Here is a 15964-nt window from a genome sequence, read left to right as displayed (position 1 = left end):
AAAAAATAAGAAGCTTTTTTTTTTTAAATATCCTTTTCCAAGTTTACATGTACATGGCATAACTATTTCTCTTTTGATGGTAAGCAAAATTATTTAAAAATCACAATCTTGAGAAGTCTGCCTTTGCAGAGAAACCAGCTATAGAACATTTCAGATGAAAGAGGTTGTTTTTTTTTTCCAATTAAGTAGTAAAAAGGTATTATTAAAGATTATAAATTCTTCAGCTTTAACTTAAATACTATTCAATTTCCTCCCTGAATTATTTTTCTTTTCCTAAATATGATCTAGAAAGACTTCAGCAGCAAGCCTAATTTTCTAACTAAACTTGGTTATCGTCCACCATTCTGACTGCTGTATAGGAGGAAAAAAATAGAAAATGGCCAGGCTCTAACAAGAAACATGTAACAAGAACTTGTGCTAGCCAACTCTAGGAATAAAGTAGCTATAAAGCTGCTAGCAAGGGAGAAACTTCAACAGAACTTAAACAAAAAGGAACAGATCTCTTGATAGCAGCAGCATACCCCATCACAGGTCTACACAAACTCTTGAGTAACTTATTCTACAGTGATAACTCATTTTAGATATAATCTTGAATCAAGTTCATCATTTCTATAAATAACAACTTGATCTAAAACAATCCAAATAGCATTCAGATAAATGCAAGCCATCTGTATGGATTGTGCATTGGCAACAGATCAAACAGCAGAACAAGCTGTTCTAGAGAACTGAAACTGAGCAAACAGATGAAGATCCAAATGTATGCAATCCAGCATTAAATCACCCACTATATTCTACAGAAGGAATCCTTCTTATGTAAAAATCACATCTTCCAAAAGCCATCCAAACCAGGCTGCCAGGTGCCAGGAAGGGAGGGGGAGGAGGCAGAATCGGGAAGCCTAACGTGTCATCCCATCAAATTGGGAAGTATCAACAAAGGGGCCCCTACCAGTTTCCTCAAGGATATAAATTATCATACACTGTCTATGTGAGATTTTAAAATTTAAGAGACCTTTCAGCAACAGTTACTGCTTGATCACTTACTGTGATACACATCAAGATACACATACTACGGTACATAGCTGTGATCCTACTAGATTTTGTTCAGTGTACTGACTGATCTCTGAATAGACCAGTATGTTCTTTTACACAGCTTTTAAGGCTTCAAACTTTCCTTTATGCCCCCATATTTTATTTTATTGTTAATCTCTGGCTCAGAGAGTAGAGAGGAAGGGGAGAACTGTGTTGGGAAGGTAGTAGTCACAACATACTTGATTGGTTATTTTTCTCCTCAGCATCTGAATTGGCCACTGTCTGAGACAAAATACGGGCTACGTGGATCTTTGCTCCAATCGGGTACAACAGTTCTGCTAAAGAATTTGTCCCCATCTACCCTCCAGCTCAGCTCTCCACCCCTTAGCTTTCAGCTTTTTAAACAGATTTCAGAAGCAATTAGACTTCTGCCTAGTACACCTTACCTGAGTGCATGAATACAATAGATACAGCGTGGCATGTTCTTGCGATCATAGATATCTGTAGTTTCTGGGTAGAATATCTGAAGATAAAACAAAGTTAGCAGTCTGAACAATACTCACTCTATATACCTCAATGTCATAACTGTGATAAGCCCAGGTCTTCTGCAGTACATTAATGAAGCAGCCCACCAAACAAAATTCTTTGAGCTTCTCTGCCCCTAGCTCAACATCTCTCCTATTTTAAGTGTCAATCTTTCCTTTTGTTTCTTTCACCCAAACCAAGGCTTCCTTCTCCCTGCCCAAGTTCTACACACGTGAAAGCATACAATCCTTCCTTCGTGTGCCTACCAAGATACCAGGCCATAAGATGTTAACGGGGACTTTGGTGAAAGCTAAAACGATGAAAAAATACTTGCAGTAGAAGAGAGAATGAGGATTTTGTCTGGACAAAAATACTTGTCCAGGTCCCTCTGCAGGGCTTTCCTATCCTCCAGCAGATCAACACTTCTCCCCAACTTGGTGTCATCTGCAAACTTACTGAGGGGTATTTCGATATTTCCGAATCCCAAATTTATTCCTTTAAGATCATCAAAAATCCCAACAAGGCTCAACTACTAAACCTCAACAAGTTATTTGAAAAACTTTGCCAAATATAAAATAACCAAGTTGCAAGCATATATCCAAATAAAACACAGCAGATTAAGTTATGCAACGCTTGCTTTGGTGATACCGAGTACGTTTTACAGAAAACAAACAAATAATACACTTAGAATCCATTAATGCAACTTGGTTATCAGTGCCGAACTACCACAGTTCCATATATGTTCAGACAATAGCGTTTATTGAACTCCTCTGAGGTATCAGGCCATTCTTTCCTTTAGTATAGCCAATAATTCATATTTAAGTTACACCAGGAACATATTTCAAATTAATTTAAAAATTTCATAGGCAAATCTGAAAAAATGGAGTATCTACTGTTTTCTGGTGCACTGCTTCTTTCAGTGTAGGTTTCCATAAAACTACCACAATCTAACTGTAGCTCAGAAATTGCTCGACAGAATGCAGATGGTATGCCAGACTTGTGATATGAAGGATACTGTACAGAAGAACAAATTATTTTTCTCCTAATCATTCTCTCACAGCAGAATGAAGTATGTCAGCATATTTTAGGATGGACTTTCTATAGAAATGCAAATCTAGAGAATGAAGAACCAACTATATAGAAGACTGACGATTTTAGTTAAACAGCAAATGCTTCCACAGAATGTAAAGCTTTTTGGGGATTATATACTTATCAACACATACAACATAGGAATTACCTTTGGGAGACCGATCTCAGCCATGGCATTCAGCCACTGAATTACATTATCAGTGTGCCGGAAATGAAGACCAGTTGCCTGAAATAAAAATAGGCAGAAACAAGAGGGAGGGCAGACAAAATATCACAACTGACAAGACAGATGGTGGAAACCATACTCTTACAGAAAAGGCATAAGAAGTCTTCTATGTACAATTATATTGCTTATTTATAATAGGGCAAGTTCTTTCATGAACACAAGCACAGACATAAAGCTAAGAGTCCACTCCCCTCACTTACCCAAAGTTCTAAAGTGAAGGAGGAGTTTTTCAGGTAACACTAAAATAACGTAACTTTCTGCTTATTCAGTCCGCACATCCACGTGCACGTTTTCCTATTGTAAAACTATACCTAATCCAATACCCAGACAGCAGCTCTCACCTTATATCTAGTTTGTTCCCTATCATAGATTTTCTTCACAGAAACGACTTTAGGAGAGAAAAAGTTTCCAAGTTTGGCCAGGTAGACGCCATTTCTCAAGCCTTCTTCGAGTTCTGTTGTGGGGGGCAGCTCCTCATTCAGACAGGCCTCCATCCATCTGTAAATGCAAGACGAACAAAGTAGGTCACTTAAATATAATTCCAATTTGTGAACACAACTCTATGCCAAGTAAGTGCCTTGCTGTTACCGCTATGTTACTCTCCAGCATACTATTTATTTAGCGCAGAGGCTGAAAGTCGCTATAGCACTATCGGAAAGTGTGTCATTAAGATACTAATCAGTAATGCTTCAGACAAAATATTAAGCCTCCTCATAACAACTGATTTTCTTGTTGCCTTCTGTCTCATTTAATTTAATGGTGCTATTGCAGTTCAGTCACACCACAGGAGGTTCAGACTGGGCATTAGGAACAGATTTCTTTACCACGAGGGCGGTCAAACACTGAAACAGGCTTCCTAGAGAGGTGACTGATGTCTCCCCCGTGTCCGTCAGTGTTCAAAAGGCATTCAGACAATGCCCTCAATAGTACGCTTTAACTTTTTGCTAGCCCTGAAGAGGTCAGACAGTTGGACTTGGTGATCTTCATAGGTCTCTTCCAACTGAACTACTCGATTCTACGTAAATCTGCTTCTGAATCTCCAATTTTCAGTCCAGCATTCAAGGAACGCTCAAGGGAAAGAGCTAAAAATTACATAACCTGTAACAGGTGAAAACATGACCAAAAAAAGTGATCTCTTGAGCTTGAGCAAGAAAATACGTGATGATTTCTTTGCATTAACTAAAATAAATACGTTAACAAACATTTATTTTCAATTTTGGCGATATTTTTGCACAGTTTACTCTTGATTTCAATTACAAAACACTGTCGAAGTAGCCTAAGGAGATGAGATGCTTCCGAATTCACCACGGGCATTTTTTATTCTCTCCTGAAAAGGCCAGATAAGGCAGTAAACTGCATTTCTAATTACCTAAGGCAGGTAGGCACTTGTGAAAATGGAAAATCTCACAGGCTGCAACATTTTAATGATCAAATGAAATATAACTTCGACTAGTGCAGATACAGAGTCTTAGGTAGTCTTCTTAACTGTCTTGCCTGCATTTATTTTCAGCTATTCCTAAGGCTTTCCTTCTTTTGTAAGCTACCACAGAGCCACCCTCTTCTTCTGTGACAACTCCTCCATTTTTAAGTCTGCTAACATAAACAGAATATTTGGGAAAACAAATTTCAGATAAACTGTACACCTTTGCTACTAAAACTCAAGAGGAATGCCAGTCAAGTTCTCACATCTGAATCTATTTTTTCTTGGTCTCTACTTGAAACATTAGTATACAATGTTGTCTGTCAGTGCATAAAGTAGCCTTCTGCCTTTTAAGATAAACAAGCCATTGTTCTTTAAAAGAGAAAGTATAACACTAGTGCTTTGTTCTTTGCTCAAATTCTGTGTTTGATTAAAGGTACAAGTCAAATAGAAAAAAACATCTGAGGATAAGTAAACATCATCTGTGAATTCTGTTGCCTACACCAAAGAGCATCTAGAAAATAACCATAAAGTAAATGCAGCATTAAGTCCCCACATTCTTAATTCATACCTCCTGCACTTCTGTTTGAGTTTGGGTTTTTTCTTCCTTCAAGATCTAGTCCCAGACGTTTTTTTTTCCAATTTGTGGATTCTTCAGCAGAGAGCTATTCTGACGGACTCATTATAGAAAGGATTCTCATGATTCAATATAGGTTTTATAAACAGCTTGATTTTACTGTTGTTGCTTTGGTTATTCACATTATTTTAAGTATCTGCATTTCTCTCCAGAGGGCACACACTGTGAAAACCTAATTCAAAAGGAAACTTATGAAATTTTCACAGCTGCTCATCATTAAGTACCTAGAATAAGCCACTGTTACTGTCCCCAAATCTTAGTTCTACTGATTCTTCCATCTGAATGAAAACAACTACGTAATTTTAAGGTTCTTCCTCTTTGCCCAGGAAAGCCTTTTCTTCACAGTTGACGCATCTACAGCTCCAAACAACTGAGGTGACACCTCTGAAAAGCTAACACAAGCAAGAAAAAGTGCCAAGAAGCTTTTCGATGAGCTTGCCACACTAACTGATCATAAAATCAGGACAGCAATGAGATGTCTCCAAAAGTGACAATTTCAGCAGAGCATGGAATGATGGGGAAGGGAAGGGAAACCACATTTCTCAGGAACTAGCACTCACAAAACAACATCAAGAAAACAGTTTTATGTTCCTGCTGGCAGCCCTCCCATAACAGCAATAGTTCAAGGGAGTGGTTCTCAGCAAGAAATGGACAACACACCAGAATCTTCCAGCTTCTGTCAACTTCTCATTCTCCAGCCTCCTCACCCACTTCTAGTCTTTCTCACGTTCCCAAACTTAAGTTTCTTAATAAACCATTAAAAAAAAAAAAAAACTCTTTAGAAAACGTACACCATGGCAGTTGTCGTCTCTGCTCTGAACATTCAGATTATAAAAACTCCACATGGAGGAACTTTCAATCAGGAAACAAGTAGCTGGTTGGAGTAGTTGTGACAAATTACACAAAAATGACTAGACTCGAGCACTGCTTGAAAAGTCCCTTGAAACAGGACATTGCAACACCACATCCAGAAAGGGAAACACCTTTTTCCTCCATTCCAAAAGAGTAGATACTCTAGAAATACAGAAGTTGCCTTCCATGTTCTGGAGAAGCACACAGAAGTTTTTGGAAAGATACATAAATACAACAACATTTCCAAGCCTCAAGTCTCTTACGCTTCTTGTCAGTTTTACTTGCTTTCCTAAAAAAAGAAAAAAAATTACTTGAAGTCAGAGGACTGACTTATATGACTAACTGGAAAACAAATACAACCCAAAGGTCATGTTAAGGGAGTAAGAAACTGAGTAAAAGTACGAAAATACAAATTGCAGAAAGACAAACAGTTCAACAAGTTTTGACATCGGTTTGGTATTCGATATGAACAGCTTACAAATTTTATGTAGTAAAGGGATATGAGTGCAGAAGGCATCAACTCGGGACACATACAAGTCATAGACAGAGACTACACATGAGAAAAGACAAAAACCAAAACACCCTGTCTGTATTAGAGAAACTTTCACAACGCAAAGGATGCTCAGTCTCTCTAGTACAAATTTAACAGAACTAATAATCTCAAAGTCTCAGCTACCTTCTACTTATCACATCAGATATGGTGCACTTAGATGGTAACAATTTTGAAGTGGAAAAAGTATATATATATATAGCAGGTTGCTAATTTGAGTCTAGTCTAGCATGGAAAGCAAAAGCTTTCCTGTAAGCTTCTGAACAGGCTCCGATAGTGAAAGACCATACTTTCCTTTCTGATGTGAAATAAATGCAGTACTTTGAGACTTAGACTGCTGTATTTCCTCAAGTACTTTTTAAAATTAAGAATTCAAACACTACCAAAAAGATTAAAAGCATACTAGTCACCACATCTTCTTGAACAGAATGTTCTCAAGGCTGCTTCTGCTGCAAATCAAGAATTGGGAATCAAACAGTAAGACTGGGAGAGCACCTCAAATCCCAAATGAGACATATTACACTGTGGAGGGCAGTCTGAGTCTGAGAAAAGGTGGGGCTTCCAACTGCAACCAGTATATGGAGACTGGAAAAAGCATCAAGGAATAGCATTACAAGGAAGAAAAGGTTTCTGGGAATACCTGGCCAGCTTCCATATGTGAGCTAAAAAAGGAAACTCATTTTTTTGCAACTACTAAATTCCTGCTTTTTGCTGCTTTCTTCTCAGAAACTTTATTCTTCTTCAAGTTCTAGAAAATGTGCAAAGCAACTGAATGAGTAATAGAAAAGACATGACTTAAGTTTAAAAATTCTGGCCTGTTATCCAAAAGATATTGTAAAGCAAGCTCATTACTATCATTTAAATTATGCTCTTCCCCTATCCCACAACACACAGCTGCATTTCCTGTGCTACTCAACTTTCAGAGTCTCTGAAGTTGGAAGGGTCTTCTTGAGATTATCTAGTCCAATCTCCCTATAACCAGCTCAAGCAACCATCTTTTCCCTTCCTTGTGAGTGGGACAAGAATTTTCTTTATTGTGAGTGTGACAGCACTAGAACAGGTTGCCGTGAGAGGTAGTGCAGTCTCCTTCTCTGGAGATATTCAAAACCCGCCTGGATGCCATCCTGCACAATGTGCTCTAGGTGATCCTGCTCAGCAGGTGGGTCAGACTACGTATCTTCAGAGGTCCCTTCCAATCTCGGCCATTCTGCGATTCTGCAATGTCACTTACACACCTTAGATCATTAGAGCCAAAGACTCTTGAGAGGACACTGAGTCACTTGAACCCTGGAAGAGTCCAAATGCTAATAATAAAGCTCACAATTCTCTTCTGAATAACCTTGGGAGTGGGGGGAACACTCACCTTGCTCAAAGGTAGGAAGACCTAAAAGGAAAGAGGGAGCATACAACCACCTAACTTAACACCTTACTGAAGAACACAGTTGCAGCAAGTTCTGCTTAAGCACCTCCATGAAGACAAATAATGCGTAATGAGAACATAAACTGTCTCCATGTTCTAATACCTGTTTCAACAAGTTCCTAAGTGGGTGTTAATGTAACTACAAAACCAGGGCAATTTACATATAATAATGCTCCCCCTTCTTGCAGCATAGTTTAACCCTATGCTAGACCTGAGGACAGAATGTTTTTGAAAAGCATTATGCAAAAGCGTTTATATTTAAAACTTTTTATGCTCATGTTAAAACTAATACTTATCATCCTTAAAAAAGACAAAAATAAGTGAAAGGCAAGCATTTTTCAAGTCTCATTGAAAAAAATAAACGTGGTTGATAGGCAGCAGTGTTTAGACATTAGAACACTATGCCATCAATAAGGTTTCCACAGAAACCTTGAGGTTTGTTTTTTTTTTTGTTGTTTTTTTGGTTTTTGGTTTTTTTGCTTGTTTGACTGTAGTTTAACAGCATTTATTCAGTTGCTGTATTAGGCTTATGTGGCAAAGTTTAGGTAGCAGGGGAGCTGCACGGGTGGTCTCTCTGAGGAGAGTCTAGAAGCTGCCCCACATTAGATAAGAGCCAGTTCCAGCCAGCTCCAAAAGGGGCCTGCTGTGAGTAAATGCAGAGAAAAACAATTCCACAGACACCAAGGACACTGCAGGAGGGGAGAAGGTGCGCCAGGCACTAAGGCATAATCACAGAATGGTTGAGGTTGGAAGGGATCTCTACAGATCATCCAGTTTGACCCACCTGCCAAGCAGGATCGCCTAGAGCACGTTGCACAGGATCACATCCAGACGGGTTTTGAGTATCTCCAGAGAAGCAGACTGCACAGCCCCTCTGGGCAACCTGTTCCAGTGCTGTCACCCTCACAGTAAATAAGTGCTTTCTCATATTCAGTTGGAACTTCCTCTGTTTCAGTTTATGCCTGTTGCCTCTTGTCCTGTTGTTGGGGACCACTGAAAAGAGAAAAGTTCCCCTGCAGCTTGCAGAGAGGTCCATGATGGAGCAGGCTATCCCCCTTGTGGAGAACAGTCAGATTTGTTCAGATAAGCACCAGCTTTAAGTGAAGGGGAATTAAGCAGTTTTTCTCTCTTATACAAACTTTGTGGATGGAGGTCTGCAAGCTTCATATGAGAGGCTGCTGAGGAAGGAGTCTAGTATTGGTGAGACAGCCCTATTTTGGCAGCAGAACAGAATCTTGAGGGCCCTAGTACCCTAGTGAAACCTTTTGATTCGATGTGTAAAATGAATATTGAAGTTCACACCCCTGAACATGCTAATGAGCTTAAAGAAGCATATGCTAAACAGATATGACTACAGTACTCAACTCTTCACCCAAATCATGCTAAACATCACCACAGGGAGGGAACAGATAAGGTCAGGATATAAAAGAACATTAGGAGTTAGTGTAAACGGATTAAAAAAAGAGAGAAGATGAAGTTAGAGAGAAGAAAAAGGAAAAGCTGGGGCGGAGGGAAAGGAATTGGAAACCTAGAAGAGGCTGTGACTTTCTCTTCCACCAAGACTGAGGTCAACTGCATGAAGTTCAACAAGGCCAAGTGTCGGGTCCTGCACCTGGGGCGCAATAACCCCAAGCAGAGCTACAGACTGGGAGACGAATGGTTGGAGAGCTGCCAGGCAGAGAAGGACCTGGGAGTGATGGTGGATAGTCGGCTGAATATGAGCCAGCAGTGTGCTCAGGTGGCCAAGAAGGCCAACGGCATCCTGGCTTGTATCAGGAACAGTGTGACCAGCAGGGCTAGGGAGGTGATCGTCCCCCTGTACTCAGCTCTGGTGAGGCCGCACCTCGAGTACTGTGTTCAGTTTTGGGCCCCTCGCTACAAGAAGGACATGGAGATGCTTGAGCGGGTCCAGAGAAGGGCGACGAAGCTGGTGAGGGGCCTGGAGAACAAGTCCTACGAGGAGCGGCTGAGGGAGCTGGGCTTGTTCAGCCTGGAGAAGAGGAGGCTCAGGGGCGACCTTATCGCTCTCTATGGGTACCTCAAGGGAGGCTGTAGCGAGGTGGGGGTTGGCCTGTTCTCCCACGTGCCTGGTGACAGGACGAGGGGGAATGGGCTTAAGTTGAGCCAGGGGAGTTTTAGGTTAGATGTTAGGAAGAACTTCTTCACTGAAAGGGTTGTGAGGCATTGGAACAGGCTGCCCAGGGAAGTGGTGGAGTCACCATCCCTGGAAGTCTTCAAAAGACATTTAGATGTAGAGCTTAGGGAAATGGTTTAGTGGGGACTGTTAGCGTTAGGTCAGAGGTTGGACTCGATGATCTTGAGGTCTCTTCCAACCTAGAAAATTCTGTGATTCAAGACAGGGACAACTTCTTGGTAACCTCTGCACCTCCACCCTTTGGTGAGGAATATCAGGGATAGCATTTTGCTAGCACTATTATCATATATTAGCACTACAGCGGTAAGTGTATTTATCAACAGCAATTGCAAATCTGTTATATCTGTTGCCTTATTAAATACATTCAACTTTGTGAAGCTGTTTCAGTGAAAGCTCTTAGCAGGGATCTGAAACAGGCAAATGCTGGACTCTGATAATCATCCTTTAACTCAACTCCCCTGCAGCCTATGGCATACCACAGCAAAGCAAATCTCCACACTGGAGCCTGTGGAGGTGGCGGTATAAGAACAGGCGATCTGGCAGGAGCTACCACCCAGTGGGGGTGTGGACATGACAACCCATACTGGAGCAGTATGCTCCTGAAGGAGGGACCCCGTGGTATAGACCCATATTGGAGTACTTCTTGAAGAACTGCAGCATGTGCGAAGCCCACGCAGGGTAAGTTTGAGAATAACTGCATCCCACGGAAGGCACCCCATGCTGAAGCAAAGAGATGAGAATAAGACTATGCTAGAACAGAAGAGGAAGTGTTAGAGACTGACCACAGCCTTAATTCCCCTGCACTGCTCAGAGGGAGGCAGAAAATGGGGGGGGGGGGGGGGGGGGGGGGAGGAGGAGGCGTTTTTCGTTTGCTTTTAGTTTCTCACTGCTCTAGTCTGTTATTAATAAGCACTTAATATTAGTCTCACCCCGCTCCTTTGAAGAGGGGCAATGAGAGAGAGGTGCTGCCCATCAGGGTGAAACCACTAGAGGCATTACAGTCTATAGAATTCCCACTCTGGTTCCTCCATCTCCCTAGCACAGAAACGATCATCTTTAAGCCAGAGTTAACTCTCCAATCTCATCACACAACCTCATGGGTAATGTAGGCCTTCCAATTTTACTGAAGCTTGTCCAAATTAAATACATTCACCTTTCTAGTCAGTCAGCATAACTAGTATTAAATGCATACTCCCCTCCAAGACAAGATCCTTGAGTATCTACAGGCAGCTAGTACCATTATTTGCACTTTAGAACCAGGCGTTCCTTCAGAAGACACAAAAGTAAATATCTAAACAACAGGTATTGTCAGGCAGCCAGTCTCTCAAATAACGTTATCTTCAAATTTTGAAATAAGGCATTGTTCCACTAGCAATGATTGGGGAAAAAAAAAAAGAAAAAAAAAAAAAAGCATCAGTCTCTCACCTACTGACTTATTCTCTCCCCCAGCACAGTATTATCAAGGATTGTGACATTATACGACAGAAAGAAGAGATGCCATCCAAAGGGGTCTGGACAGACTGGAGAAGTGGGCCCACATTAACCCATCAACATGATATTCATATCATTTTAGTTGCCCTTTAGGTGCCTTTATGTTCTATAAAAAATGATATAAACTACCCAGTCTGAATGGGATATTATATTGTAATATGATGGGGAGGTGGGGTAGGGATAAGATTTGTTCTTCAATCACCTCCCACTGTCTGAACAGACGTTGATGTTAGAAAATTCACCTCTTCGGCTTCTGAGAGTGTGATGTGCACTAGATACCTTGCTCCACTATTAAGTCTCCTCAGAGATATAGCTTCATATGAAAATCTCTCACTATGAAAAAAGATGAGAAACTCTCCAATCCATACCTAAAGCTGAGACACTGCCATTAGCAGCACAAGCAAAACGCTGCAGTGCCTAATTCACACATTACATCTCAGTTACACTACCGGCAAAGAAGTAAATACAGAAAATCTCAGGACAATTACATAAATTTTAAATATAATAAACTGTTTGAATTCAAGGTGTTGTTTTTTTGTTTGTTTAAGTTAAAACTCTTTTCCAGCAATGCAGCCCAAAGCCCTCTTTTTGGCTATACTAGCAGTAATTCATAACAAAAAACAAAAAAGACAATTTATAAAGACTGCTCAGTAATGAAAAACATTCTTGGAAATAGAGCATGAACTCAAGCCTGTCTGCTCTCACCTGTGTATTTTAATCACTAAACAAAGGACTCCTGATTCTTTCCTTCTGGTCATGCAATCTTTAACTCTTATGCAAAGTGGTATGGCTTCAGCTATAGGAGACAGGAATTCCCTCGCATGTGTATAGACAGCCTGTAGGCCATTAAGCAAAGTAAGTGCTCTGACTGCCAAAGTGTGAGACTGTATTACCGCTACTTGTGTTTTGAATGACACATCTGTCACTCCCTTCTTCGAAAAAGATAATGTCAACAACTAGGCTTGTCCCTGGGACAAAACAGGAAAAACATAATTCCTGACAAGGTGCAGCAAAAACAAATGCTTAACCACTCAGCCGTGTCAATGCTGAGGCAATAGCTGGAAGCAGACGCAGGACAGCCAAGAAACTTTAGTTAAAGATTATTTATCCAAAGGCTAAGTAAGTCTCCACGAATAAGCATCAGCTTAATGAGAATATTAAAGCTGTGGCCTGTATTAGGCATTTTTGCCTAACTTTCTTGTCAAGTCTGGACAAAGAATTGAATAGAATACAAGCATCTCAGAAAGCATCCACTCTGAAGCCAATGTCTAAGTGGTTTTTCTGGGGCTCATTCAAGCATGCATGGTGACTTATAATGGCATTCATCTCTCCCTGTAGCTCAGCATTCGATCCTAAAGATTTTTTATTCAGAGGGACAGGGTGATTTTGAGATACATTTCTATCTTTCTCACTAGTCCCACCTCATCCAAGACTGCATGGAGAGAAAATTATTATCTGCTAGTACCTAAGCAACCTCTGTAGATGTGCAGTAGTGACAATTGCTATGAAGTACCTGAAAGACTATAGTATAAGCGGAGTCCTCCTAGCCCCTTCAAAAGTATTTTACAGCGGCATGAACTATTAAAATCCTGGAATGAAGTACTGAAAATGAGTCCTCCTTTATACTCTGCCAGCACTGATCTTGTACAAGATCTGTTTTCTTTCCTATAAACATGAGCCACAGTGTGCCCTGGCAGCCAAAAGGGCAAACTACATTTCGCGGTGCATTGAACAGCATAGTCAGCCAGTCAAGAAACATGACTTCCTTCCCTGCTGTATTTAGCACCGGTGCGGCCTCATATTGATTACTGTGTGCAGTTCTGGGCTCCAAAATATAAAAGGGATGTTAAGGTCCATGAAAGCAACCAGAGGAGGGCAAGAAGGCTGGTAAAAGAGCTGGAAGGCATGTCCTACAAGGACAGGCTGAGGATGCTTGGGCCATCTGGTCTGGAGAAGAGGAGATCAAGAGAGGACCTCATTGCTCCTTGCAGCTTCCTGAAAATGGGAAACACCAAAGGAGGTGCTGGTCTCCGCTCCCCAATAACCCATGACAGGACATGTAGGAACAGCAGAAAGTCACACCACAGGAGGTTCAGACTGGGCATTAGGAACAGATTTCTTTACCACGAGGGCGGTCAAACACTGAAACAGGCTTCCTAGAGAGGTGACTGATGTCCCCCCCGTGTCCGTCAGCATCCAAAAAGCATTCAAGACAATGCCCTCAATAGTATGCTTTAACTTTTTGTTAGCCCTGAAGAGGTCAGACAGTCGAACTTGGTGATCTTTGTAGGTCCCTTCCAACTGAACTACTCCATTCTATAAAACACTGCAGTGGAACACGTCTGTCTTGCTGGGGGAGACTTATACAGATGCTCCAAAATATATCACCAGTCAGAGGAAGAGAAAGTTTTCTGGCTCTTAACCTGTACCATCTTTCAAATGACAGACAGAACTATTGAGCAAATTCTAGTTAGAACACATTTTTTCATGTTCCTTACTTTTCTGCTGCAACAGAAGTTACTTTCTGTGTCATACTAGCTAGATTGCCTAGGTCTTTGTGAGAACAAAGAAACTATGTTCACAATTCGTTTCTTGACTAATTACAAAATGCAAACTGAAACACTAGCATTATTTTTAAGTCTTGTAGGAGTCACTAACAGAAACATTACCTCACCTCTTTTTCTTCAATCTTGTTCTTTAAAACTTGCCTTTAGTCACAATCTCAGTTTCAATAGTCATTAAAAATTCAAGTAAAAAAAATCAATTTATACAAAGGCATGAAAAGACATCTGTCAGGAAAGGAAACAAATAGGCAAACTGGTCTGTCTCATTCCTATTCTCCACATACAGCATATAGGATTGAATGTTTGCAAGAAAGATTTTGAGAATATTAACAATAAGACTTCACAGATTTGTTTTTAGTATTAGTTTTGTGGTTTTTTTTTCCTTTAATAGCAAATACATAGCATCTACTATCTTCTGATCATACTTTCATTTTGTATGAAGTAACACAGCATACTTTCACGCTTACTAAACATGAAGATGACATAAAAGCTACATACATGCTGGAGGCCAGGAATAAGTTCAACATTTTTTTCAACATATTAAGCAAAAAGTCAGAAAAAATAAGTTCAGTAGTAATCATTCCCCTCACCAAATATCCATTTATTTATTTTTTTATTTATTTATTTTTAAATCACCAGCAATTTCAGTCCTTCTTCTTCTTACCTCTTTGCTTCCTCCAGATGACAAAGGTATTCATATGCTACATTCTGGCGTCGTCTTTCATCCATTTCCTCTGCTGTTAATCTCTCATTATCCAAGACAGCTGCAAATAGTCAAAAACACATTGTCAGGTGGTTGAAGACTGAATGCAGCCAGACAGGCACACAAAAAAATCATATCCAACCCTTCCCCCAGGAACTCACCACACGTTTTATTTGATTCAGAAAAATGAGGGACCAAACACACCTGATCTTTGCAAGCAACAGAAGAGACCTTGTTTCCTTACCCTTCCTCCCTCATCATGTAAGTTTGATGTCTTCCCTCTGCCTGATTTCCCCATTTGATTCTGAGCCCGTTTTCTCCCCATCTTCCACTGAGCAAAGTCTTCTCTTTTCTTTCTTTCTTCTAGCTTTGCCTTCCTCTTTCTCAAAGGCACATCAGTGACCACGCATCTCTCCACCTATCTTCTGTTTTAGTACTCAAAGATTAAAGAAGGCTAACAGCATATTTTCACGTCATATAATCTCTTCTATATTGTCATACGTCATCTCTAAAAAGATGGAAATGCTCATGGACCCTTATCTGGAGGTGAACCTTTCAGATCCACAACCTGCATATCATCTTTTGATCAAGCTGAGGACCTACCTACGGGCATATGCCTAAATCTTTCAGATTCTATACATTCAAAGCCTTCGTGATATAGCCTGTCCTTTCCACTCTTACAACTAAGTACCTCATCCATGCTCTCATGAGGAGAAAAAAAAAAAAAGCACATTTTTTAGGTTTTACAGATCAACTTGACAAATAGGAAGTGTCTCATACCACAATTAATCAAAGACTAGCTTACACCTAAAATGCTTTAATAAAAACAAACAAAAACTGATGTGGTAGTAACCATAGCATTTGGGACCAAGCAAGACCTTGGTTGAAACTGCAAAGCAATTTCTCTCAGAAACCTGTCCGAAGTACCTCAGAAGCACCTTCCTGCTTCCATCAACCCCTCCCAAAGCTATAAAAACCTGCCCCAAGCCACAGAGTAACACCTAATACCACGGGAAAGTTCTCCCTCCTCCCGATTCCCCCTGCTCCGTCCTTCCTTCCGACAATACACCGAGTGCGGTGCGCCCCGCCCCGTTCGCGGGACTCTACCTGCTGCTGCCCTCCCCGCCCGCCCCAGGCCTCGCCGCGGCACGGTCGGCACCGCGCGGTCCGACCGGCCGTCGCTTACGCCATCTCCCATCCGCCTCACAGCCTCTTCCTCATCTTTACTCATTCTTGACGTGACAGCTTGCACAAGCAAGCGTACATTTCGGAACCCTTGAGCTAAAGCCTCCCTCTCTACTGT

At 40.9% G+C, this 15964-nt stretch overlaps 1 protein-coding gene across 3 annotated transcripts in view; it reads right to left on the bottom strand.

Moving 5' to 3' along the window:
• Window positions 1-15964, bottom strand: part of IQGAP1 (IQ motif containing GTPase activating protein 1) — a 59883-nt gene that overhangs the window by 41109 nt on the left and 2810 nt on the right. For 2 of the 3 annotated variants that reach the window (XM_032195126.1, XM_032195125.1), the window contains exons 2-5: window positions 14623-14722; window positions 3211-3367; window positions 2792-2869; window positions 1476-1552 (exon numbers count right to left, since the gene is read on the bottom strand). In XM_032195126.1, coding sequence (XP_032051017.1) covers window positions 1476-1552; window positions 2792-2869; window positions 3211-3367; window positions 14623-14722 — 412 coding nt within the window. Of the gene's footprint in view, window positions 1-1475; window positions 1553-2791; window positions 2870-3210; window positions 3368-14622; window positions 14723-14905; window positions 15250-15964 lie in introns of those variants that run through there. The other variant, XM_032195127.1, reaches the window with a different exon arrangement.

Source organism: Aythya fuligula, chromosome 11 (assembly GCF_009819795.1).
Source record: "Aythya fuligula isolate bAytFul2 chromosome 11, bAytFul2.pri, whole genome shotgun sequence".
In the NCBI taxonomy this organism is placed as follows: Eukaryota; Metazoa; Chordata; class Aves; order Anseriformes; family Anatidae; genus Aythya; species Aythya fuligula.
Note: the sequence above shows the minus strand (reverse complement) of the source record. Positions and strands in the feature narration are given on the sequence as shown.